This window comes from Petaurus breviceps, unplaced genomic scaffold (genome assembly GCF_028583685.1).
Source record: "Petaurus breviceps papuanus isolate PSGF00001 unplaced genomic scaffold, PetGlider_PUasm1.0 90845, whole genome shotgun sequence".
In the NCBI taxonomy this organism is placed as follows: Eukaryota; Metazoa; Chordata; class Mammalia; order Diprotodontia; family Petauridae; genus Petaurus; species Petaurus breviceps.
The window spans coordinates 20,974,482-21,000,313 of record NW_027187359.1 but is presented as its reverse complement, the minus strand read 5'-3'; the positions used below and the strand labels follow the sequence as shown (position 1 = coordinate 21,000,313).

The 25,832-nt window shown below is 36.8% G+C and overlaps 1 protein-coding gene across 2 annotated transcripts in view; it reads left to right on the top strand.

Moving 5' to 3' along the window:
* The window catches only part of STRN (striatin), a 168,421-nt gene that overhangs the window by 85,173 nt on the left and 57,416 nt on the right, over window positions 1–25,832 (top strand). For both annotated transcript variants that reach the window (XM_069072197.1, XM_069072198.1), the window contains exon 7: window positions 1,358–1,493. In XM_069072197.1, coding sequence (XP_068928298.1) covers window positions 1,358–1,493 — 136 coding nt within the window. The remainder of the gene's footprint in view (window positions 1–1,357; window positions 1,494–25,832) is intronic.

The window sequence follows — 25,832 nt, the reverse complement described above, 5'->3', positions numbered from 1 at the left end:
TGTGTGTGTGTGTGTGTGTGTGTGTGTGTGTGTGTGTGTGTGTTTTAAAGATTTCAGCATCAAAGCATTGTTTAATTTTAGTCTTTCAACTAAATTTGAATCTCCACAAAGGATTTCAGTAGGGTCTAGCAGTGAAATAATATAGATTTTATTAGACTTGGATCTAATAGATCAGTCTATTTGTCTGCAAAATAAAGCCTCTTTCTCCAAGTTCAAATGTTCAGGAAGCCAGATGAATAGAAAAGTTTGTTGTAGGGTAGCTATATATAAGTATATATAAGTAGGAAGAGTCTGGAAAGAAATGTAAATTTAGAAAGCAGTTTCTATTGAAACAAATGAAGGGTTTAAAGTATGGAATTCCATAAGTCTACAGGGATGAATTCCTAAATGTACTTTCTATTCATTTGAAATATTAAGGGAGTGCTATATTAGAAGTAAAACCTATCATATTAGCAGACCATGAAAGACAAGAGATATTTTATGAAGTTCTTCTGACTGTGGATAAAACAAACATTGTGCTAAATGCAAAACTGGTCAGGAATAAAAAGCAACGACTTATTATTCTAATATAAGGATGGGGGTAGATTCTAGACCTGGATTTTCATTGGCATTAGGGATTCACAGATGAGGAAACTCCTTCTACATATGCAGATTAGCACCTTCTATGCAACTTTAGAGTCTTGGAGAGTTACTTAGAACATAGTATCAAACTTGGCCCAGCAAGACTCCTAGAATGTCAGGAACCAGATTAAAATATAATTGGGATATGTTTAACAAGATAAATAAAAATACAATGCAACATAGAGAATGCTAATTTGTGTTTTTTTTAGTCAATATGTGGTGTGCAGTGATCCATTTCTATTTTGAGTTTGATAGGCCTGGCCCAGAGCAATGAGAGGTTAAATGTCTTAACTAGGGTCACACACACTAAGTATATGTTAGTAACTGTACTTGAACTCTGATCTTGGTTCTGAGGTAAGCTCTATTCAACTGTATCACATTGTATTTCAATTCTAATACAGTGTAGCTAAAATATCTCTCACATTTCTATTGGTCTATTAAATTAGAAATGGTTCCTCTTCCAATGACTCCATGTAATCTGATGTAGCTGCAAAGTCTAATGGGAAACAAACTTAAATGACTACTTTAAAATATATAATTCCTAAGTTTTTATAAATAAAGTATCTATTTGAGTTGACTACTACATTCAGACTATAGTAAACAATTTCAATGCAGATTTTTAAGGGGGAAAATTGAGTTTTCCCAACTAGTGATTTAAATCAGGATTTGATTTACTTGATTTTAAGCATGTATACCTTATGTACTAGTATTTTAATTTAATATGTTTTCTCATTAGATTGTTAGGAAGAGGGTGTTATCTGATAGCAGTGAAGATCGAGATACAAAAGAAGCTCTAAAGGAGTTTGATTTCTTGGTTGCACCAGATGAAGGAGATGGAGAATCTAGAAGCGTAGGCGATGGAACAGAATGGGGTAAGGAAGTTTAATGGTTCCCACTGGGAACCTGAGAATCAGTCAAAAGGATTGCCTAGAATTCAGCCTTTCTCAATGACTCTTATTGTATTGATAATTTATGAACAATTTTACTGTTAACTTTCTGTATCCAGAACTTTTTAAGAATCTTACTTTCATCTTGATTTAAAATACAAGTGATAAATTTTGAAAAATAATTTAATGTGATCTACAAAATTTTAAAGAATTTTAAGTTTTCTGTGAAATTTCTAATTCAAGATTTTGTATCAATTGAGTATAAGAACATAGTAGGGAATTTAGAGTTCTCTTTTGCTCTCGTTTGCAGAAAGAAATGTAAGTCAGAAAGCTGTAGCTATTTATCTACTGAGTTCAGATCTATGACTTTGAACCAAGATATAGAACTACAGTTTTATCTTATCTGGTACAAATATTTTAAAGAGTTAAATAACAACATAAAAATAATCACTTTTGTGGGGTTTTGAGATGAAAATAAATTATTATTTTATGGTTTCTATGGCATGGACCTTTCTGGTAGTCTGGAAAATAAGTAACACTGAAAGAAAGTTAATATAATTATAAACTTTACTAAGATGATTTATTCCATTCTTCATTGGTTTTGAGTAATTTCACTTTGAAGAATGTGAAAATTGGACATGTAATAATACTACTGGAACTTATATTCTATTGGAAGAGATTATCTTTCTATAAAAAGACTCTGTGTGTGTGTATATAATATGCTGGTACACACACACACACACACACACACACACACACACACACACACACAGTAACCTTGAATGAAAAGCGCTAGAGAGAAGGGTTGGAAGAGTACCAGGAATTACTTCTGGGAGAAAGTGTCAATTGAGCTGTGTCTTAGAGAGGAAACCAGGGAGGCAGAGGTAAGGAGGAAGATCAATATAAGTGTGTGAATGGCCAGACCAAGCACATGGAGACAAATGGAGCATCATGTGTGAGAAACAGCAAGTACACCAGTATTGATAGACCCTAAAGTAGAAGATGAGTAATGTGTAAAGACGCTAGACAGGTAGGTTAGGATTGGGCTTCAAAGAGTTTTAAATACCAAATAGAATTTTTATATTTGAACCTAGAGTCAATAGGTAACCACCAGGATTTACCAAGTAGTCATAGTGATGTGGTCTGGTCTGAACTTTAGAAAATCACATTGGCTGTTTGGAGAATGGATTAGCGTAGATGGGGCAATCTAGGCAAGAGGAAATAAGTTGGTAGCTGTATTGAGTGATAAGGAGATGTATACGGGAGATGTTTGTTATGCATATAGAAATGACAAGATTTGGGCAACTGGTTGGATATTTCAGGTGAGTAAAAGGAACTGAAGGTGATACCAAGGTTGTAAGCCAGGGTAGATAGAAGAGTGTTGTTGTTTTTTTCCTTAACAACAATAAGGAAGTTTAGAAGAGGGCTGGGATATGAAACATCCAACTTGAGATATCTTTTTTTAAAATTTTTATTTTTTTAAAATTAATTTGTTTGTTTACTTTTAGTTTACAGGATTCAATTCCACAATTCCTTGAGTTTTACATTTTGTCCTTCTCTCTCCCTCCCTCCCCTCCATGGCGGCATATAGTCAATTATAGGATCTGTAAATAGTTTCACATTATACTATACATTAGTCAGGTTATAAAGATGGATTGTATCAGATGGAATGAAAAATGGTAAAGAGGACATAAAACCAAACAATAAAAGGAAAAAAATCAGGTATTTTGCTTCCATCTGGATATAAACTCAGTTCTTTCTAGTTCTTTCTCTGGATGCACACATTTCTCTCCATCATGAGTCTTTTTTTTTTTTTTTTAAAGCAATTGGGGTTAAGTAAGTTGCTCAAGGTTACATGGCCAGGTGTTTCTGGGTGGGTGCTAAGTGTCTGAGCCCGGATTCGATCCCTAGGTCATCCCGACACTGGGGCCAGTGGTATTACTCTCTGTGCTACCTGGCCACCCCTATCATGAGTCTTTTGGGATTGACTTATATCACTGGATTGCTGAGAAGAGTCCATCCAGTCCATCAGAGTTGGTCATCACACATACGTTGTGTCTGTAATTGTATACAAATTTCTTCTGGTTCTATTCTTCTCACTCAGCATCAGTTCGTATAAGTCTCTCCAGGTAAATATGAAGTCCATCTGCTCCTCGTTTCGTTTTTACAATAGTATTCCATAACATACATATATCACAACTTGTTCAGCCATTCCCCAATTGATGGGCACCCTCTTAATTTCCAATTCTTTGCCACCACAAAAAGAGCTGCTATAAACATTTTTGTACATATGGGTCATTCTCCCATTTCTATGATCTCTTTGGGATATTACCCTAGGAGTGGTATTGCTGTATCAAAGGGTATGAAAGTATTTATAGCCCTTTGGGCATAATTCCAGATAGCTCTCCAGAAAGGCTGGATCAGTTCACAACTCCACCAACAATGCATTAGTGTTCCAATTTGCCCACATCCTCCCAGCATTTGTCATTTTCCTGTTTTGTCATCTTAGTCAATCTGACTGGTGAGATGTGGTACCTCAGCAACTTGAAATATCTAATAGGCGGTCAGTGATGTAGAACTAGATTTCAAGAGAAAGGGTAGAACTAGATAAATAGAACTGAGAGTCATCTGTTTAGTGATGATTATTGACCCCAAGGGAGCCAATGAGGACACCAAGGGAGAGAAAAAAGAAGTTCTGGAAAAGAACCATAGGGCATATTCACGATTAATGGGTGTGATGTGGATGATGAACCAGTGAAGGAGACTGAGAATATAGGAGGAGTTAGGAATGAGAACCAAAAAAGGGAAGTGTTCAGAGAAGGAATATTTAGGAAAAAAGGGTAGCCTATTGTATCAGTTGCTACAGAGAGGTCAGAAAGGATGAGGAATTAGAAAAGGCCATGAAATTTGGCCATTAGATGATGAGTGATTTTGGAGAGATCAGTTTCTGTGATGTAATTGGAGACTAGATTGCTGATGTTTCTGAATGAGCTCCAAATGGGCAAGTGACCTAGATATAAAATAGCACATCACAAACATATTAGAGGAACAAGGAAGAAATTATCTTTCGTATAGCTAGGGAAAGAGTTCATGACCAAACAAAGGATAGAGAGGATTACAGAAAATAAAATGGAGAGTTTTGATTCTATGTGTATGTTTATCCAAGGAAATCTAATGTGGCTGAGATTAGAAGGGAGACAGATAACCCTAAAAAAAATCTTTGTAGCAGGTCTCATTTTTAAGCTACATAAGGAACTAATTCAAATTTATATGATAAGGGACATTCCCCAGTTGATAAATGGCCAATGGATATGAACAGACAGTTCTCAAGGGAAGAAACTCAAGCTATTTATAGTCATGAAAAATGCTCCAAATCACTATTAATTAGAGAAATGCAAATTAAAGAACACTAAGGTTCTACTTCACATCCATCAGTTTGCAAAGTTGGCAAAAAAAAATAAAAGGACAAATGTTGAGGGGCTGTGAGAAAACAGACTGACACATTGGTGGAACTCTGAATTAGTCCAGCTATTCTAGAAAGCAGCTTGAATTGTGCCAAAAAATGACTGATTTGTGTGTATCCACTGACCTGTAAAAACACTACTAGACCTGTACCCCAAGAAGGTTAAAGAGGAAAAGGTTCCAAATGTACAAAGATATTTATAGTAGCCTTTTTTGGTGATGTCAGGTAATTGGTAATTGAGGGATTGCCAATCAGTTAAGGAATGGCTGAATATGTTATGGTATATGACTGTAATGTAATACTATTGTGCTGTAAGAAATGGAGAGAGTTTCATATTGACCTGGGAAGACGTTAGTTATTTAGTCAGTAAAAATTTATTAAGCATCTGTTATATTCTAGGCACTGTACTCCAAAGTGCTAGGGATATAAAAAAAGGCAAAAGACAGTCCCTACCTTCAAGGAAAATGTGTGAAACAACAAGCAAACAATATATATCCAATCAAAAATACACAAGATAAATAGAAAATAATTGAAAGAGGGAAGATACTAGAATTAAGAGGGGTTGGGAAAGGCTTCCTAAGAAGCCAAGAAAATGAGATTTTAGTTGGAATTTAAAGGAGGCCAGGGGAACCAATGAGCAGAGATGAGGAGAGAGACAGAGAATTGCTGGCATGAGGGTCAACAAGAGGAAATGGATGGAACTGAGAGGAATTATCTTTTTCGTGGAGTAGCAAGGAGGCTAATGTCACAGAATCAAAGACTGTATTAGAGACTAAAGTGAAAGAAGTCTAGAAAGGTAGGTGGGTACTAAATTAGAATGGCTTTGAATGCCAGGTAGAGAATTGATAATTTTGTGTTTGATCCTAGAGGTAATAGGGAGTCATTGCAGTTTATTGAGTAGGGGAGTGACATAATTGGGTCTGCACTTTAAGAAAATCACTTTAGTGGTTGAATGGTGGATGGATTTGAGTAGAGAGAGACATGTGGTGGCAGACCCACCAACAGACTATTGCGGTAATTCAGGTGTGAGGTTATGAAGGCCTACACTAGAGTGGTGGTAGTGTCAGAGGAAAGAAGGGGCAGATTCAAGAGACAAAGCAAAGATGAAATTGACAGACCCTGGCAACAGATTGACTATGGGGTAAGATTGAAAGTAAATGAAGAGTTGAGCATGACACCTAGGTTGTGAGCCTGAAGGCCTGGGAGGATGGTGTTGCCCTTAGTAATAGTATATAATATAGTTCAGAGTAGGGAGAAAGAAAAGATAATGAACTCTGTTTTGAATTTTTGTTGAGTTTTTTAATATTTGTTGAGGTGAGTATTTGTTGAGTTTAAGCTGTCTATTGGACATCTAATTTGAGATGTTTGAAAGGCAGTTGGAAATGTGAGATTGGAGGTCAGCAAAGAGGATGAGGCAAGATCGGTAGATTTGAGAATTGTTGGCATAGAGATGGTTATGAAATTCATAGGAGCTGATGAGTTCACTAAGTGAAGTTGTGTAGAGTGAGAAAAGAAGAGAAGAGAACCCAGGAAAGAATTCTGTTGGACTCCAGCAGTTAGAGGACATAATCTGGATGAAGATCCAGCAAGGGAAACTGAGGAGTGAGCTGATATGATAGGTAGGAGAACAAGAGTGGTATCCAAAAAACTTAGACAGAACCTAGAGTATCAAAGAGAAGAGGATGGTCAACAATGTCAAAGACTGCAGAGAGATTTAGAAGAAAGTATTGAGAAAAGGTCACTGGGATTTGGCAATTAAGATTTCATTAGGGATTTCTGGAGGGAGAGCCAGCATGGTGGAGTAAAGAAAGTGCTCAGTTGAGCTTCCCCAACATTTCCCTCCAGACAACTCTAAAATAACTCCTCAAATAAAATTATGGAGTGGCAGAGCCAACAAAGGGTCAGACTGAGACATTTTTCTAGCCCAAGACAATTTAGGAGGTTAGAAGAGAGATTTGTAATGGGGGGGTGAGGGGGACAGGGAGAGGAGACTGGCCTGAAATCCACAAGTGTGAAACACCAGTGGTGTGACCAGGTGCTGGTGGTAGAAATAGCAGCAGCTTCAGGTGTTCTTAAGTTGGAGAGGGTAAGAAAACTGGGAATAGGTAAGAAAAAATTATAGGGGACCCCTGTGCTAGCATTAGACATAGAATCAGATGGTGTTTGTCAATTCTATTGACGATACCTACTTCTGGGCCATAGTTCAAGGGTGGAGAAGAACATTTTTGGTTTAGAGGGCATGAGAGCTCCGATTGGCAGCCGTTTGGCACCCCAGTTGTCTATACTCACTACACAATTTGAGTTGTAGCTCAAGGGCATGGAGGAACTCTTTTGGTCAGGAAGGAGTGTCATCCTTGAGGGGCACTATCACTTCTGACCCCAAGGGAACAGGAGCCCTGAAAAATAGCCATGTTACTTGTCCCAAGGCAACAAGAGCCCTAAAGAGCAGTATAAATTGCAATCCCAAAGGATCAGGGGCTCTTCCTGGGTAAAGACCAAAATACAGACCAGGTGAGCAGTAGCCACACCCCTCCGTAGATTACACCACCTTGGAAGCATTGAAAACTTCAAAACCCCCAGAATTATTTCTGAAAACAACTGTACAGAAAAAACTTGAAGCTTGAGACTGTGCCCTTGGTATGGCACCCTCCTCTATTCCCCATGCTATCAATGGAATCCAACATTAAGATAAAGTTCCAAATCAAGAAATAGAATGTAAAAATGAGCAAACAACAAAAAAGAATCTGATGATAAAAAACTACTATAGTAACAGAGAAGATCAAGACCCAAACTCAGAAGACAATGAAGTCAAAACAACTAAATGTAAAGCCTCAAAGAAAAATGTGAATTGGACAGCAAGCTCAACAAGAATTTCTAGAAGAGGGGTGGCTAGGTGGTGCAGTGAGTAAGAGCGCTGGCCCTGGAGTCGGGAGGACCTGGGACCGGTTCCGGCCTCAGGTACTTAATGCCCACACAAAAAAAGCTGGCCGTGTAACCATGGGCAAGTTACTTAACCCCAATTGCTTAAAAAAAAAACAAAAGGAATCTCTAGAAGACCTCAAAGAGGCATTTCAAAATCAAATAAGAATTGTTGAAGAAAAATGGGTAAAGAAATGAAAACAAAGGAAGAAATTTATGAAAAGACACTTAACCCCTTGGTAAAAGAGGCAGAAAAATTACTGAAGAGAATAACACCTTAAAAAACAGAATTGGCCAAATAGAAAAAGAGGTACAAAAGCTCACTGAAGAAAATAATTCCTTAAAGTTTAGAATTGGCCAAGTAGAAGCTAGTGACTCTGAAACATCAAAAACAATCAAACAAAATAAAAGGAATGAGGGGCGACTAAATGGCGCAGTGAATAGAGCACCAGCCCTGGAGTCAGGAGGACCTGAGTTCAAATGTGGCCTCAGACATTTAACACACACACACACACACACACACACACACACACACACAAACCTAGCTGTATGACTTTGGGCAAGTTGCTTAACCCCAATTGCCCTACCTTCCCTCTCCAAAAAAAAAAAAAAAGGCAAAAAAAAAAAATAAAAGGAATGAAAAAATAGAATAAAACAAAAAATCTCCTTGGGAAAACAACTGACCTAGAAAACAGACTGAAGAGACAGAATTTAGGAATATTGGATTACCTGAAAGCCATGATTAAAGAAGGAACCTACACATCATTTTCAAGAAATTATCAAGAAAAACTGCCCCAAAACCCTTGCGCCAGAAGGATAGAAATTGAAAGAGTCCACCAGTCACCAACTGAAAGAAATCCCCAGATGAGTAATATTATAGCCAAATTCCAGAGCTCCCAAGTCAAAGAGAAAATACTTCATTCAGTGAGAAAGAAACTATTCAAATACTGTGGAACCACAGTTAGGATCACACAAGATTTAGTAGCTATGAAAATGAAGGAGTGGAAGAATACAATATTCTGGAAGACAGATTATCTGGGATTACAACCAAGAATAACATAAACCAGCAAAACTGAGTATAATATTTTAAGGGAAAAACAGATATTTAATTAAAAGACCAGAGTGAATAGGAATATCTGACCCTCAAATACAAGATTCAAGAGAAGCATAAAAAGGCAGACATGAAAGAAAAATCATAAAGGACTCAGTAAAGTTAAATTATGTGCCTTCCTATATGGCAAGATGATAAATGTATCTTAAAGGGCTTAAGAGTGCACCAATCACCAAGGGCATAAGAGCTTTATCATAATTAGAGCAGTTAGACGGATTCTACATAGAAAGTGTGTAGGAGTGAGTTAATTATGTGGGTATGATATAAAAAAAATGGATAGGTGAGAAAGGGGGATGCCCTGGGAGAAGTAAGGGAGAGGAAGAATGGAAAAAATTACCTTACATAAAAGAGGCACATAAGGAAGAGATTTTACAGTGAAGAAGAAAATGGGGATGAGGGGTGGGACATTTTTAAACCTCACTCACATCTAAATGGTTCAAACAGGTAAAATATAGATACATAGTCAGTTGGTAACTGAAATCCATCTTACCCAATGGGAAGTAGGAAGGGAAGGGGATGAGAGAAAGGGGGAGTGGTAGTGATGAAAGGGAGGGTAGATAAAAGAAGGCAATAATCAGAAGCAAAACAGACTTTAGAGGAGGGTCAAGATTAAAAGAGAAAGTGAGAAGAATAAACAGAAAAAAACAGGATGAAGGGAAGTGCACACAGTAATCATAACTGTGAATGAGAAGAACTCACCCATAAAATGGAAGCAGATAGCAAAATAAATTAGAAACCAGAATCCAACAGTATGTTTTGCAAGAAACACACAGAGTTAAAATAAGAGATTGGCACAGAATCCATTATGCTTTAGCTGAAATAAGGGAGTAGCAGTCATGATCTTAGACAAAGCAAATGCAAAAATAAACCTAATTAAAAAGGAAAAAGCAGGGAAACTGCATCTTGCTAAAAGGAATCATAGATATGATACTGAAGTAATACCACCACTATATGTCTATGCCAGATAGCATATCATGCAATTTTAAAGGAAAAGTTAAATGAATTTCAGGAGAAAATAAAACTATCGTAAAACTATACCAGTCGAGGACCTCCTCCTCCCTTGTCAGAGCTAGATAAATCTAATCATAAAAGAAATAAGTCAAAGAGATAAATGGAATCTCAGAAAAATGAGATATGATCAATCTCTAGAGAAAACTGAATGGAAATAGAAAGGTGTATACCTTTTTCTCAGTTCTACTTGGAACCTTCACAAAAATTGGCTGCATATTAATTAGGGCATAAAAACCTCACAACCAAATGCAGAAAAGCGGAAACCACAAAAATCGCATTTAAAAAAGGGCTGTGGAGGGATAGATTAAAAGCTAATTGAAAATTAAATAATACTGAAGAATGAATGGGTCAAAGAACAAATCACAGAAACAATCAGTAATTTTATTAAAGAAAATGACAACAGACAACATTCCAAAACTTGTGGGATACAGCCAAAGCAGTACTTAGGGGAAAAATTTTATCTCTGAATGCATTCATGAATAAAAGAGAGAAAGAGTAATTCAATGCAACCAAAACAAATAAATTAGAGAAAGAGCAAATTAAAAATCCCCTATTAAAGAATATGAAAATTCTGAAAATCAAAGGCAAGATGAATAAAATAGAAAGTAAATCTGTTGAACTAATAAGTAAAACTAGGAGCTGGTTTTATGAAAAGATTCAATAAAAATAGATAAACCAATGGTTAATTTGTTTTTAAAAAAGTAAATAAGATCAAATTACCAGTATCAAAAATGAAAAGGGTGAGCACCACCAATGAAGATAAGATTAAAGCAATTATTGGGAGTTATTTTGCTTAATTATGTGCCAATAAAAGTAAATACCTAAATGAAATGGATTAATATTTACCAAAACAAACAAACTGCCAAGATTAATAGAAGAGGAAATAGCATACTTGAATAACTTTTATCTTAGAAAAAGAAATTGAAGAAGCCATCAATGAGCTCCCTAAGAAAAAATCCCCAGGACCAGATGACTATTTAAAGAATAATTAATCTGGGGCAGCTAGGTGATGCAGTGAATAGAGCACTGACCCTGGAGTCAGGAGGACCTGGGTTTGGATCTGGCCTCAGACACTTGACACAAAAAACTAGCTGTGTGACCTTGGGCAAGTCATTTAACCCCAATTGCCCTACCCTCCCTTCTCCAAAACAAACAAAAAGATTTTTTTAATCCCAGTACTATATGAACGATTTGGAAAAAATTCATTAAAGAAGAGCCCTACCAAGTTTTTGATAACTAAACCAGGGAGAGCAAAAACAGAGAAAGCAAACTATAGATCAATTTCTTTATTGAACATTGAAGCAAAATTTTTAAATAAAATAACTAGCAAGGAAATTATAGCAGTATAAAGATAATGCAGGGCTAGTTCAATATTAGGAAAATTATCAGTATATTTGTGTCAGTAACAACAAAAATCATTATTGTATCAGTAAATGCAGAAAAAACCTCTGACAAAATAAAAATCCATTCCTATAAACAACACTGGAAAGCATGGGAATCAATGGAACCTTTTAAAATGAGAAATGGTTGGTTATTGGTTGTCCCTCATTCTCAAAGAGGACCAAAATGACATCACTATGGTAGAGTCAAGTTTCAGTGTGTCTTACTATGACTGATCAGACCAATATGAACTTGAAATGTTCTACCACAGGTCAGGCACAAATAGTCCATGTGAACATTTGGGGTGGGTTCTCTAAATTTGCACATCTTGCATTTCTTTTGAGCTATTTCACTCCTGCTTTGCTCATAGGCACCTTCTCTTATGTGGGCACACCATGCTAAGTGGTCCTGTGCCAGTGTCTCCCATGTCACATAATCAATTCCAAAGTTATCAAGAGAGACCTTGAGAATGTCTTTGTATCTCTTCTTCTGACTACTATGTAAATGCTTGTCTTGTGTGAATTCTCCATAAAATAGTCTTTTAGGCAAGCAAATAATTTGCATTCGAACAAACATGACTAGCCCATCAGAGTCGTACTCTTTGAAGTAGAGTTTGAATGCTTGGCAGATTGGTTTGAAAAAAGACCTCATTGTCTGGTGTCTTACCTCCCAGGTAAACTTCAGAATCTTCCCAAGACAATTCAAATGGAAGCGTTTCAGTTTCCTGGCATGGGTACACTGTCCAGGTTTCACAGGTATAGCAATGAGGTCAGCACAACTGCTCTGTAGACCTTCAGTTTGATAGTCAGTCTAACTTCTCTCCCAATACTTTCCTTTGGAGCCTTCCCAACACTAAATTAGCAGTATCTTTCTAAATCCAAGAGCACGCATTATTTGTAATAACGCCAAATTGGAAAACTTCCCAGTAAGACCGGAGGTAAAACAAGAATGTCCATTATCATTACTATTATTCAGTATTGTACTAGAAATGGATTTGCATAAACAAAACTAATGCAGCCAAAAATTAGAAGGAAATGACAAGCAGGGTGACTTCAGAAAACCCTGAAAAAACTTATGTGAACTCACAGTAAGTGGAATGAGCAGAATAAGGAGAAAGAACATTGTACACAGTAACAGCAATATTATAAGGATTATCAACTGTGAAAGACAACTATTTTGATCAAGACATTGATCCAAGAAAATGCTAATGCTCAGTGGACCAAGATGGGAGCTATGATGAAAAATGCTATCTACTTCCAGTGAGAGAACTACTAAACTCAGAGTGCAGATTGAATTATAATTTATTTTACTTTTTTTCATTTTTATTTTATTTGTGTTTTCTATTATCAACATTCCTAATATGAAAATGTTTTGCAAGACTTCACATATATAGTTGATATCAAATTGCTTTCTCTCTCGAGGGGAGGGTGGAAGAAAGGGCAAGAATTTAGAATTAAAAATTTTTTAAATGATTGTTAAATTTTTTTTACATATGATAAATATTTATAAAATAAAATAATTTAAAAGTAAGAGGAAATAGAGCTCAGAAATTATGAGTTGGCCAGGGTTATATAGGTAGTAAAGTTCATGGCTAGGATTTAAACACAGTATTCTTTGCTCTCTACCTCATTGTTTCTAGTATATGGCAAACTTCTTAAAAAGAAAGATCATGCCATATTTCTTCCTTCCTTCCTTTCTCTCTCTCTTTCTCTCCCCTCCTCCCTCTTTCTCTCTCTCATTCTCTCTTCCTTTATCACTGATATACTCTCACTTTAAGAATTTGTAAATCTACTTCTGTAGAAACTTTTTATTTACCCTTAGACACAATACCAGAGATTTGGATACCTGCTTTGAGTAATTTATAGAACCATCAGGTAGAATTACGTGAGCTAATAACAATACCAATAGCTAGCATTTACATAATGCTTTAAAGTTTGAAGAATGCTTATAAGTATTATCTCTTTATTCTCCTAACAATCCTGGAGGTGGGTGATGCTACTAACTGTGTTTTGCAGATGATGCAACTGAAACTAAGGAAGGTTAAATGATGTGGATGAATTTGAACTCAACTAGATCAACAAGCTAGACTTTTCAAAGATACAGATAATTGAGACGGAGAATAACAGCCCTTGATACTGAGATTTTTTTTAATTCAAATGCTGAAATGGATTTGTGATCTTGTTTACATGAATGGTTCTTTCAGTAATGCAGATCATAGCTGACTATCTTGTATGATCTGTTCCATGTCTTCCCTTAGATTTACTTCAGGAGTTCTTCATTACATACGAGGGCTTTTTATGTATTCTCTTGACATCACAAGGATATAGACAGAAGAGATAGCCTCTCCACTGGCCATCCCTTGCTCTCACTATGTGATCAGTATGATCTTTTTTATGTCTTATTTTTTTTTCCATGGCATCCTGTACTTTGATGCTTCATACTTCCTTATTTGATATTTGTTGCTTCCTTTTCACATTCACCATTTGCCCCTGTGTTGCCTTATGAGTGATTGTTATGTTTTAAAAATAACTTCTCTAGCAGAGGGCCATATGCAGGCTTCAACAAGGCAATATGTCACCATATGGTGGTACAGGAAGTTTAGAAGTGCTGGGGAAAACTTTCAGGAAGACAAGTGAGCACAAAGTGAGTTATTTTTAAAAATGCCAAGGAGAGATGGGGAGAAGAAATAGTGGAGAAAGCCACAGGTAGATGAAGGTTCCGTAGTTCTAGCATCCTGAGCCTTCAGGTTGTGAGAAGCAGTGTTCTCTAGATGAGTTTACATGATCCCATCTAGATAATGAAGATGAAAGCTTGTGGGACTTCATTCAGAGAGGCTTCATTGACAGTCTGGTTTCCATATCAATAAATTCATTATCTCCTATGCTGCTGTTGTAGACGTTACCCTGAGTTGTGCCAGTGAGCCAGAATAGTGAACAGAGGTAAGAGGCTTCACAACTTCTGGGAACAAGAGACATAGAAGAAGATGATTTGTGGAAACAAATGATAAGAATATCTGCTGCTTCATTTAATACAGAAGGGTAGTTACTGGGGATGGTAGTAGTATGTGGTAAAGTTTTGCTTTATTTACAGATGAGGGAGAGGAATATATTTATAGGCAGAAGAGAAGAAAGGGAGTGGGTAAGAGAGATGATTATTTTTATTAGACATTACCTGGGTCCAGAAAATTTAATGTAAATTTTTTTTCCAGTATTTCTATCAAAGAGTCTATGTGAAATTTTACAAAGCAGTCCAGTGTTCTGGACATTATAATTCAGGATGACAAGCTGGAAGTTGTCCAGAGGAGGGTGACTAGGGCACTTGAAAACATGTCATTGAAGATCGACTGAAGGAACTAGAGGTGTTTAACCTTGAGGTGTGAAGGCTTAAGAGAGATATACTCATTCTCTTCAAGTATTTGTATAGTTGCCTTATGGAAGAATAGATGTAGCAAAAGTGAAATTGATGGGCCTTGGCAAAAGATTGGCTCTGGAGGGGAGATGTGAGAGAGAGTGAGGATGACACCTAGAGGGACTGGAAGGATGGTGTTACTTTTTTTTTGCTTTTCAGAGGGCAGTTGGGGTTAAGTGACTTGCCCAAGGTCACACAGCTAGTTTTTGTTTTAAGTGTCTGAGGTCAGATTTTAACTCGTGTCCTCCTGACTCCAGGGCCGGTGCTCTATTCACTGTGCCACCTAGCCGCCCCAGGATGGCGTTACTTTTGGCAGTTGTAAAAAGGTAGTTTAGAGGAGGGGGAGATGAAAGATAACGTATTCTGTTTTGAACAGGTTGAGTTTAAGATGTCTGTTGGATATCTAATTTGAGATGTCTGAAAGACGATGGGAGGTTGAATGTTGGAAGAATAGTTACTTTTACTTAATGTTTATTTAGTTTAATTTTTGTTTGGTAAATCTTTAGTTTTTAGTTTTTTGGAATATAGGTTTTTGCCATTAAGATTTTACTCATTGAACTTGAGTCAATAAATAGTAAATTTGAACCTTTAATATATAGGCATCATGTAAATTTTCCATATCCTAAAATGATTTTAAGTCTTAGAAAGGATTAAACTTTGGGAATATTTAAAAGATAATTTAAATTGTTTTCATTATTCTTGAAGCTTTTACAGTAGTATTATAACTATGCAAAAAAAAATTTGCTGTATCATAAATTCTCAAGAATGTTATCAATAAGTAACAGAACATTTGCTTACTTAAATATAAATAAAGTATATTGGTATTTTATGTTTATAATCATACACACCTAAAATAATTGGTCATATGTAAATATACAAAGGCATCTAAAGGGAAAATCTTCCTGTGATTTTTAATTCGAGGTGATAGAATTCAAAGCTAAATTAAATACTGACCCTTCGTTTTAATTTTCAGAAACTTACCCGAATTGTGAACTTGTTTGAGTGGTAATGTGTTTTTTCAAATATCATAAGTGCTATTGAATATTTGGGAGCTATTGAAGGTCCAATTACAAGTCAAATGCAGTAAATTAAACACCGCTATGTATTTATATACACATACAATAGGCAAAACTGCAGTGTTGGGTGATGTGCTAGTTTACATTAACTTTAACTGTCTTGTTAATTTAGATAAATAAGTTTAAATTGGGTATATTTATTACAAACCAGTATTTTTGTTAGTAAATACTAAAATGCATTTCATTTTGGTTATTTAAGTAACTATGCTCCACTTTAAAATTAAAATAGGCATTAGTCTTTTTATCAGAAATGGATGAAAGTCCTTTATCATTAAATTTACATTTCCCCCCCTTGTAGGATTATACTCAGCTTTGCAGGGTAAGTTATTCTTGTTTGTAAGCCCATATCTTTTGCCTTTTGCAATTTCATATTTTAAGATCTACTCTCTTTTGTGGTAGTAGCTCTTGAATATTGTTTGAGCCTGATAATTTGTCATTTAGTACTTGGATCACTTCTCTCTAGGCTGCAGCCCTTTTCTTCCATTGGAGAATTCTTCTCAAAGCCTCCATTTTGAGGAAAAGTCTCAGAGGGAAAGTCCTCTGCCAGCTTTTCTTCTAACTCTTTAGACTTTACCACCATGTTCCCATGGAGGCACTTCCTCCTACACTCTTCTGTTCTTCTTAACAGGTTCTCTTCCTATTAGAAGATAAGGAAGCTCCTTGAGTGTATCAACTCTCTCTCTTTTGGTTTGCATTTGTATCCCTTGCCTCCCCCCACCCTGTCTTTAGCACTGTGTCTGACACAAACTAAGTACTTAAATGCTTGTTGATTGACAAATTCACTGACTTCACTTGGAAGCTCTTGATATTGGCCATGGTATTCCTAGGACTTTGACTTGGGGGTTTTCTTTCATGAGGTGACTGCACGTTGTCCGTTGATTTCTAGGCAATCTGAACAGTTTTTTATTTTGATGTTTTGAAATAGTATACATGTTTGTTTTTTTAATCATGGTTTTCAGGAAGTCCAGTAATTCTTAAATCATCTCTTCCTGACTCATTTTCAGGCCATTTGTTTTTGATATCAGCTATCTTTGATTTTCTAATATTTTTTCAGTCTTTTGATTTTGTTGTGATATTTCTTGTTGTCTCATGGAATCATTGATTTTTCTTTTATCTCTTCTAATTTTTTTTAGAGGACCTATTTCTTGGGTAAGTTTTACCACTTTTTTTCTAAGCTACTTACTCTCAGTTCTTTCCTCCAGAACTTTTATTTATTTATTGTGATTGCTTCATTTCTTCTAGGTATTCATGTAGTCCTTTTGGAAAATGCATTTTTTCTTGAGTCTTTGCAGTTGTTAAAGAGTTACTTGCTTCTTTTGAAGGGTGTTCTTTAGATTTGGAATTGTTGTGGTTGAAACCCAGGGATGCCAAAAACTGTTATGGTGGAGGCTTTGCCCACCCAAAAGCTGTTGGGGTTTCATGATGTGTTGTGGTGGAACCATCTCAAAGAATTCAGAGTGAGACCACCTCTAATCCAAGTATAGCCATTTATTGAGATTGACACCTCTCATGAATGGGCTAAGTTCCAAGGGGAACGAGCAACTTCAGAGAAAGCAAGATGGATTTTATAGGGTAAAGATGCAATTACATAATCAAAATTTACATAGAATAGAGGAATATGAAAAAGGCAGAAGGAGTTTGTTAAGGGATTAGGTAATGGAGGAGGGTTCCCATCTATGATTCGATGGTTAAACATTCTGGTCATTCTGCCTTCCAGTTGGCTAGCTATTGTGGTCCTGTCTGGTCAAGATAGATAGTTAGGTATTGTGGTCCTGTCTTGGGTTAATGGATGATGTTATTGTGATTGAATACAAGAATACACTTGTCTCTGTGGAAATGGGTCTGGGGGCAATGACCAGGTAGAGGTAGTAGCTTGGTTCCCATCACATGGACACATGCTTCAGTGGGAAATAAGAGTTCAGGGACACATATGTTGTTCTAGTGAGCAGTGAGGCATATATGAAGAAGTTAGGACTTTGGTGGGAGGGGGGCTAGGTGGGCACAGGGGGCCTGCTGTTCAGTGGGGCTGGGCCTATAATGAAGTTAGAATATTGGGCCTAAGGGCAGCTTTGTCATCAAAATGGTTTTTTATGTTTGTCAATGTGGATTTTATTTTAATTGTTTGCTTTTACTTATTTCTCCTGAATTGGAGCTTTGTGGCCAAACTCTGCCCCTAGTTGTACTTTAAGGTAGGGTGATATAGGGCCAATGCAATATTTACAGAGCCCATGATCACGATAAAGACTGTAACTATAAATATTACATGACGTTTGATCACAAAATATACCAAACTCTTCATATATATAGAGGACAAAACTGAAGCATTTGTTTAGATACCAGAAAACCGAATCCCAAAACCAGTAAGCCAATTCCATTATAATACCAAAGATATTTAGAAGCCATAAATAACACTGAGATCCACACCATCCTTTAGCCTTCTTAATATTTACTCACAAATCTCTCTCCTTCCCTGAGAACCTCTCTCTCCCACCATCTCTATGGCTCTGACTCCCAGCTTTCTGTGGGCTCTGCTTCCCTTTAGCAAACTCTTCCCACCACAGTTTCTATGTGACTGTATTTAGCCTATTAGGGGGCAGAGTTTATCTTCACAGCAAGGAAGCTTCCTGTGGGCTCTGCTGCACCGTTCAGCAAGTTCTTTCCACCATAGTCTCCATGTGATCACATTCAGCCTATTAGGGGGCAGAGTTTACTTTCAAAGCAGGGGAGGTCTCCAAACTCCCCCCTAGGGCTATTAAGGGGCAGGAAAGATTTTCAAATTCCCATTCCAGGTGATCACTTTTGGGTGTTTTGGGGTAGTTTGGCCTGGCTGGTTTTGCCCTAATTTCCTGTACTAACTTCTACATATAGGGTTGGACCCACCTAGATTGTTGAGGTTCAAAGTGCTGGATTTTTAGGGTCCTCTATGGCATAGGAAGACAGCATAGTAGGGACCTTGAAGCTCCTAGGCCTGAGTTGTCCTGATGTGAGCACTTTTGTTCACTACCCACTTCTGCTCCCTGGAACTTCTTAGATCCTTACCCTGACACTTTATGATTACATTGAGCCTTTCTGACCACCCTGAGGCTTTCTTGAGTAGCTCTCTATTCTTTCTGCCTCTGGATGCTAAGCCTTGTAGCCTACCTTACACTTTCCTTGGCCTGTCTCTGGTCACATTTGAAAATTAGGCTGAAATTTGCTGAAAACCTACTTTGTTAGCAGCTACCTTTTGTTATGTCCTTGACCTTTTGTTTTACTTCTTGTATATATTTAGGTTGCACAGAGTCACTTAGTATAGTTTCTAATCAGCTGTATTGAACATTGTTCAGTCTGTTATAACCTTCCTCAGTATTGGGCTCTGGATGTTCTGCCTCCTGTTCAGGTAGCCATTCTTGCTAAGCTGTCTTATTTTATTAGCTTCCACTCATCATTTTCTTAAAAACTAATCAGTCTTACCTTTTGTTGAAACCACTTAATAAAGGGTTAAAATTCACACTAAAAGACCTCTTCAAATCACAAGTATGTTATCCTTGTTTTTACAGTTAGAACTTTAGCATTAGTTAGGATCTTAGAAGTCCTTTATTATATAATTAATATAATAATATGTAATTATAAAATAAACCTGTATTTTGCAGATAAGGAAATAGAAACACAAAATGGTAAAGGTCATATAGGTATTAGAATTATGAAGCTTACCATTTTAATCCAAATATTTGTCTACTATAACACGACTTCACCTAATAAAAATGTGATACAATAGCCTATAGTGCAGGTGTTAAAATTGTAAAGGGGTTTTCTATGTAAAGTAAAAAACTGAGAGTCCTACATAGAAAACTTGATCTAAATACTACTAATCTTCTTTATGAATAGCAATTTTGGAGGAAAAAAATGCACTTTTTCATCCAACTTGAAATTTTGAAAAACATGATTTTCCCTTTCAAAATAAAAATGAACTAAGAAAAGGAAAATTTTGGTTGAGAGGGTCTGGTAATTTTGAAGTAAAAATAGAAACATCTTTTGACACCATATCCTTTAGACAAAAAATAATTTTTAAAATTCAAAGAAAATAAAGGGGTGGAGTCAAGATGGTGGAGTAGAAACAGAACCTGCATGCAGCTCCAGGTCCCACCACCTCCATTTCATGTAAAAGGGGACTCTAAACAAACTTTGGAGCTACAGAACCCACAAAATGACACAGAGAAGCTAACCTCCCTCTGAGGACAGCCCAGCAGGCACCAGCAAAGTGCTCTGGGAGCCGAGCCCAGTCCCACACCGTGGCTATAGCCCCAGGGCGGGCCTTACCACCCACCAGCTGGAGGGACTCCACATCACCAGCAGCTGTGGCAATCCAGAATTATCAACACATAGATGCTAAGGACAAAGTGAGAGGTCAGTGCAGTGTGGACTCTGGGACACAGTAGTTGGAATGCGTTGGCTTTTGCGCCTGGGGAGAGAAGTCAATGAGGGCTGCGGGCAGCTGCCACCATGGGCAGCTTTAGCTCCTGGCCTGCAGACTATAGGGGGACCAAGCAATCAGTCTGAGAAGTAATCGCTCTTGCTTTAACCTGCTTGGATCTGGATGGCCATCTAGGGTGGAGGTCCTGGGGTGTGTGACCAGCTTGCCAGAGCGTGTGGAGGCTTCAGAGAGGGCACCTCAGGCAGGTGAGAAAACCCCAGAGTTTGGAACAAAGCTCCTCTATCTGGTGGCAGAGTCCTACTGTGGCAAAAAGCCCAGGGGTCAAGTGACTGAGGGGCGACATAACCAGGTGAAGGAAGCAAACCAATTAGAGCAATCCAACATTAGACTCCTATTTTGGGGACAAAAAGGAGCAAAGCGTGGAACAGGATGAAGACAGTGAAGTTAGAACTCCTGCACCAAAAGCTTCCAAGAAAATTATGAGCTGGTTACAGGCCATAGAGTACCTTAAGAAACAGATGAGAGAAGTGGAGGAAAAATTGGGAAGAGAAATGAGAATGATGCAAGAAAATTATGAAATAAGAGTCAACATCCTGACTGAGGAAAATAACACCTTAAAAAACAGACTAACTCAAATGGCAAAAGAGGTTCAAAAAGGCAATGAAGAGAAGAATGCCTTAAAAAGCTGAATTTCCCAGATGGAAAAAGAATCTCAACAGCTCACGGAGGAGAATCATTCCTTCAGAATTAGATTGGAGCAAATGGAAGCTAATGACTTTATGAGAAATCAAGATGCTGTTAAACAGATCCAAACAAATGAAAGAATAGAAGGCAATGTGAAATATCTCATTGGAAAAACCACTGACTCGGAAAATAGATCCAGGAGAGATAATTTAAAAATTATTGGGCTACCTGAAAGCCATGATCAAAGAACCTAGAAATCATCCTCCAAGAAATCCTCAAGGAAAACTGCTCTGATGTTTTAGAACAAGAGGGCAAAATAGAGGTTGAAAGAATCTACCGATCACCCCCTGAAAAAGATCCCCAAAAGAAAACTCCTAGGAATATTATAACCAGGTTCCAGAATTTCCAGATCAATGAGAGAATATTACAAGCATCCAGGAAGAAACAATTTGAATATTGTGGAAACACAATCAGGATAACTCAGGATCTGGCAGCTTCTACACTGAGGGATCGAACGGCTTGGAATGTGATATTCCAGAGGTCAAAGGAGCTGGGATTAAAACCAAGAATCACCTACCCAGCAAAACTGAGTAGCATGTTTCAGGGAAAATATGGTCATTCAGTGGAATAGAGGACTTTCACACGCATTCTTGTTGAAAAAACCAGAGTTGAATAGAAAATTTGACATTCAAATACAAGAAGCAAGAGAAGCATGAAAAGGTAAACAGGGAAAAGAAATTATAAGGAACTTATCAAAGTTGAACTGTTAGCATTCCTACATGGAAAAACGATAATTGTAACCGATGAAACTTTTCTCAGTATGAAAATAGTTGAACGGAATGTATACATATATACATATATATGTCTATATCAGAGGGTATACGGGTATATGAATACATGTGTGAATGTGTGTATATATGTTTACATGTATACATAGAGGGCACAGGACCAATTTAATAGGAAGGGATGATACTTAAAAGGGGAAATCAAGAGGTGAGAGAGGAGTATAATGAAGGAGATGGGGAGGGACAGAAGGGGGGGTAAACTATCTCATAAAGAAGAGGCAAGGGAAAATGGTTATAATGGAGGGGAAGAATAGGAAGGCAAAAGGAAATGGGTCAAACTTATTCTCATCGAATTTGGCTCCAGGAGGGAATGACATACACATTAAATGGGGTATCTTACCCTACAATGAGAGTAGGGGCGAGGAAATGAGAGGGGGGACGATGTAAGGGAGGGCAGGCTGGGGGGGAGGGAAGTTGGAAGCACCCACTTTTGAAAAGGGATAGGATCAAAGTAGAGAATAGAACAAGTGGGATGTGGGATAGGAGGGAGGGAAATATAGTCAGTCTTTTACAATATATATACTATGGTAATGTTTTGCATTAGCTATGCATGTACAACCTATACTGAATTGTTTATCTTTCCAGTAAGGGTAGGTGACAAGGGAGGAAGGGAATGAATCTGGAATTAAAAGATTTAAAATCAAATGTTTAAAAATTGTGTGTGTATGTATATATATATATACATATATATATATATGTATGTATATATGTATACACACTATTATTAATACTTTTTTACATGTAATTGGGAAAGAAGATATACAGGCACTGGGGCATAGAGATCTGCCTGCCCTACTGGAGAAGTCGAAGGGGGTAAGGGAGAAGATATGGGAGAGAGCAGATTGGAGGAGGGAATATCCTGTGGGACTGCTATTTTGGGGCGGTGGGTAGGGGAAAAACGGGGAGAAAATCTGTAACTCAAAATCTGGCGGAAACGAATGATGTAAATCAGAAGTTAATAAAGGATTTGAAAAATGAAAAAAAAATCAGAGAAAATTAATGTCCCACTTATGTTATTGTGAAATGTTCCAGTATTGCCACATTTCTAGAAAATTTGTTTCTGGTCAGCCAATTAATATTCTGCTGGGACTTTTAGTATATATGTTTATGATGCCTAAGGATTATTGTTGGATATTTTCATCACTTTTTTTTTTGTGGGACTGCGCTTGTTGGCTCTCTTGACTGATAACTAAATTTAGTTGATCTCTTTCTTTTAAGAGATTGGCTGACAAATGTTTTACTAATTTTTTTTGGTATTACTCATTTGCCTTAGAATCAATAGGACTAGATTCCCATTTAAGCAGACATAGCTGTTCTTTCCTAATATTGATACATTGAATCCTCCTTCAACTCTCATATCCCTTATGTTCTGTAATCTATAAATACACTAAGAACCTGCCTTTAGGAATCCAATATCCACTATCTATGATCTTAACTTAACTTTTGTAGAAGCTATCTTATAATCTAGTTTTCATTTTTTTGTCATGGGGTTTTCAGTCATGTCTGATTCTCTTAGAGTTTTTTTGGAGCGGCTAAGTCCACATTTGAATTCAGATCTTCCTGACTCCGGGCCCAGCATTCTATCCCCTGTGCCAGCTCTCTGTTCTATTGTAATTATAGAGCCATAAAGATTATGTCTTTCATAACAATATTTTCTTCTCTTAACTTTCCTGACCAACTGTGGATTCACTTGAACTTTTTAGGCTATAATATGGTCAACATATTAATTAACTTTCCTTGAGGAACCATACATCTAAGTATATTATCATACCATTTTCATCAGTAAGCATCTTGAATACTAATCAGTTTTTCTTAGCCTTGGGTCACTCTCTTTCCCTATATAGTATTAACTTATGTGTCTTGATCATGTCATCCTGAGTTCAGAGTCATAGTTTTGTGCATCTGTCCCATTAATTTAATATACACAATTGACTGTAAATGTTCTCATTTATGACTGTGTACCAAAGCATTTTTATTAAGGAACTATATGTCTGCATATTAAAGACTTAGAATACAACTATCACAAAAGGATTAAAAGTCAGATCACACAGAAGGAATACAGTAGGTGTAGGCAGGCTATAACATATAACCAATGGGAAACTTCAAAGAATAAGAGAAAATGATGTTATTAAAGAATTGTATAATAGGAAGGGTTGATGGGTTGATCTCATGTCAGGAGAAAGGGATGATGGGTAGAGAGCCAGAATATTCTATTGGCATCATAACAGTATTATAAGATAGTAAGGAAGGACTCCAGCACTTTGAGTGGACCATTTCTGATGAACCTGAGAACATGGACAAGAGTTACACGGAATGGATTGCTGTTTTGAGCCAGACTAGATTTAAGCTGGGCTAGTGGTTGAGATTTGGGATTGGAATGAATGGAGTTGTCCATCCAGCAGCTAACACACAATAAAAAAAGTTTGCTTGATAATAGCATGAAAAGGATATCTGACAAAGATGCAATTTTGATTCAGTTAGGTATGTCTTCCCTAGCTCCATTTTTTACCGTGATCCTATCCCAGTCAGTGGTGTGTGTCAAGCCTGAGGACCAGTCTGAGTCCTCAACTTGTGCATCTTTTTAACTCAGTTGGTCAGAAACTATGTTAACCATTCAAGTATTAGTATCCTGGACTAATTCTCAAGAAGTTTAATTACCTTTTAAAGAAAATCTAGTCTAGCATGTATGGGATAGATGTTGTTCCCTACACATTCTACCCTTTGGTGACAACGTTATAAAGATCTTTTTAAAAAAATAAGCTTTTATGGATATTGTCTCTTTCTGGTTCTTATATCATCTCAGGTTATCCCAATTATTCTTTCCCCTTATCCAGACAGAGAACCGTCACTATATAACAAATGATAAATTTTTAGAGAGCATAACTTATCTATACATTGAAAAATCAAAAAACACATGCAGTGTTTAACACCAGAGGACCACTAACCTCCATTAAAGGGGTATGTTGGGGTATCCTTTCATAACTCTTTATTTGAGTCCTGTTTGATCTTTATAATTTTGTGCATTTACTTTTGGGGTTTTTTTTGGTATGTAATTTTTCTTCCTTTTTGCATTGTTGTTGTTACTGTGTATATTGTTTTCTTGGCTTCGTTTATTTCAGTCTGCATCCATTCATATAGATCTTCCCATGCTTCTCTATACTTATCACACACATCTTTTCTTATAGTACAGTAATAATCCTGTTACATTAATATACCACAATTTCTTTAACCATCTATTTTGTTTCTAATTCTTAGCTATCACAAAAAGTGCTGCTATAAAATATTTTGGTGTACACAGGGACTTTCTTCTTATCAGTAGCTTCCTTGGGGTATAAGCCCAGTCATGAAGTCTCTGGTCCAGAAGGTATAGATATTTTAGTAACTTTATTTGCATAACCCAACCACAATGTATTAGTGTGCCTATGTTTCCACAACTCTTCCAACATCTTGTTGTCATTTTTTGGTCATTTTTGCCAATTTGCAGGGAGTGAAGTAAAACTTAAGGGTTGTTTTGATTTGCATTTCTCTTAGTGATTTGGAACATTTTTTATGTGATTGTGAATATTTTGCAGATTTTCTTTTAAGAACTGTTAGTTCATATACTTTGAACACTTATTATTTATTAGGGAGTTTATATATGTGCACGTATACATACATGCATACATATATAGATACACATGCATGTATGTATGCAGTATACACATATAAATATGCATATGGAGATAGAGACATATACATATGTGTATGTGCAAGTATGTATACACCTATGTCCTGTGCTTATACATACATATGTATATGCATAGTTTTCTATGTACACATATATCTAATATACCCACAGATAGCTGTGATAAAGGTCCAGCACACCTAAGATGTACACGTACACATGTTTGTATGTATGCATATGTGCACACATGTATGCATGCATATCCTAGGTACTGGCCGCTTATCAGAGAAATTTGGTAACAGATTTAAAAAAATATTTTACTACTTCCCTTTATGCTTGGTCTGTTTAA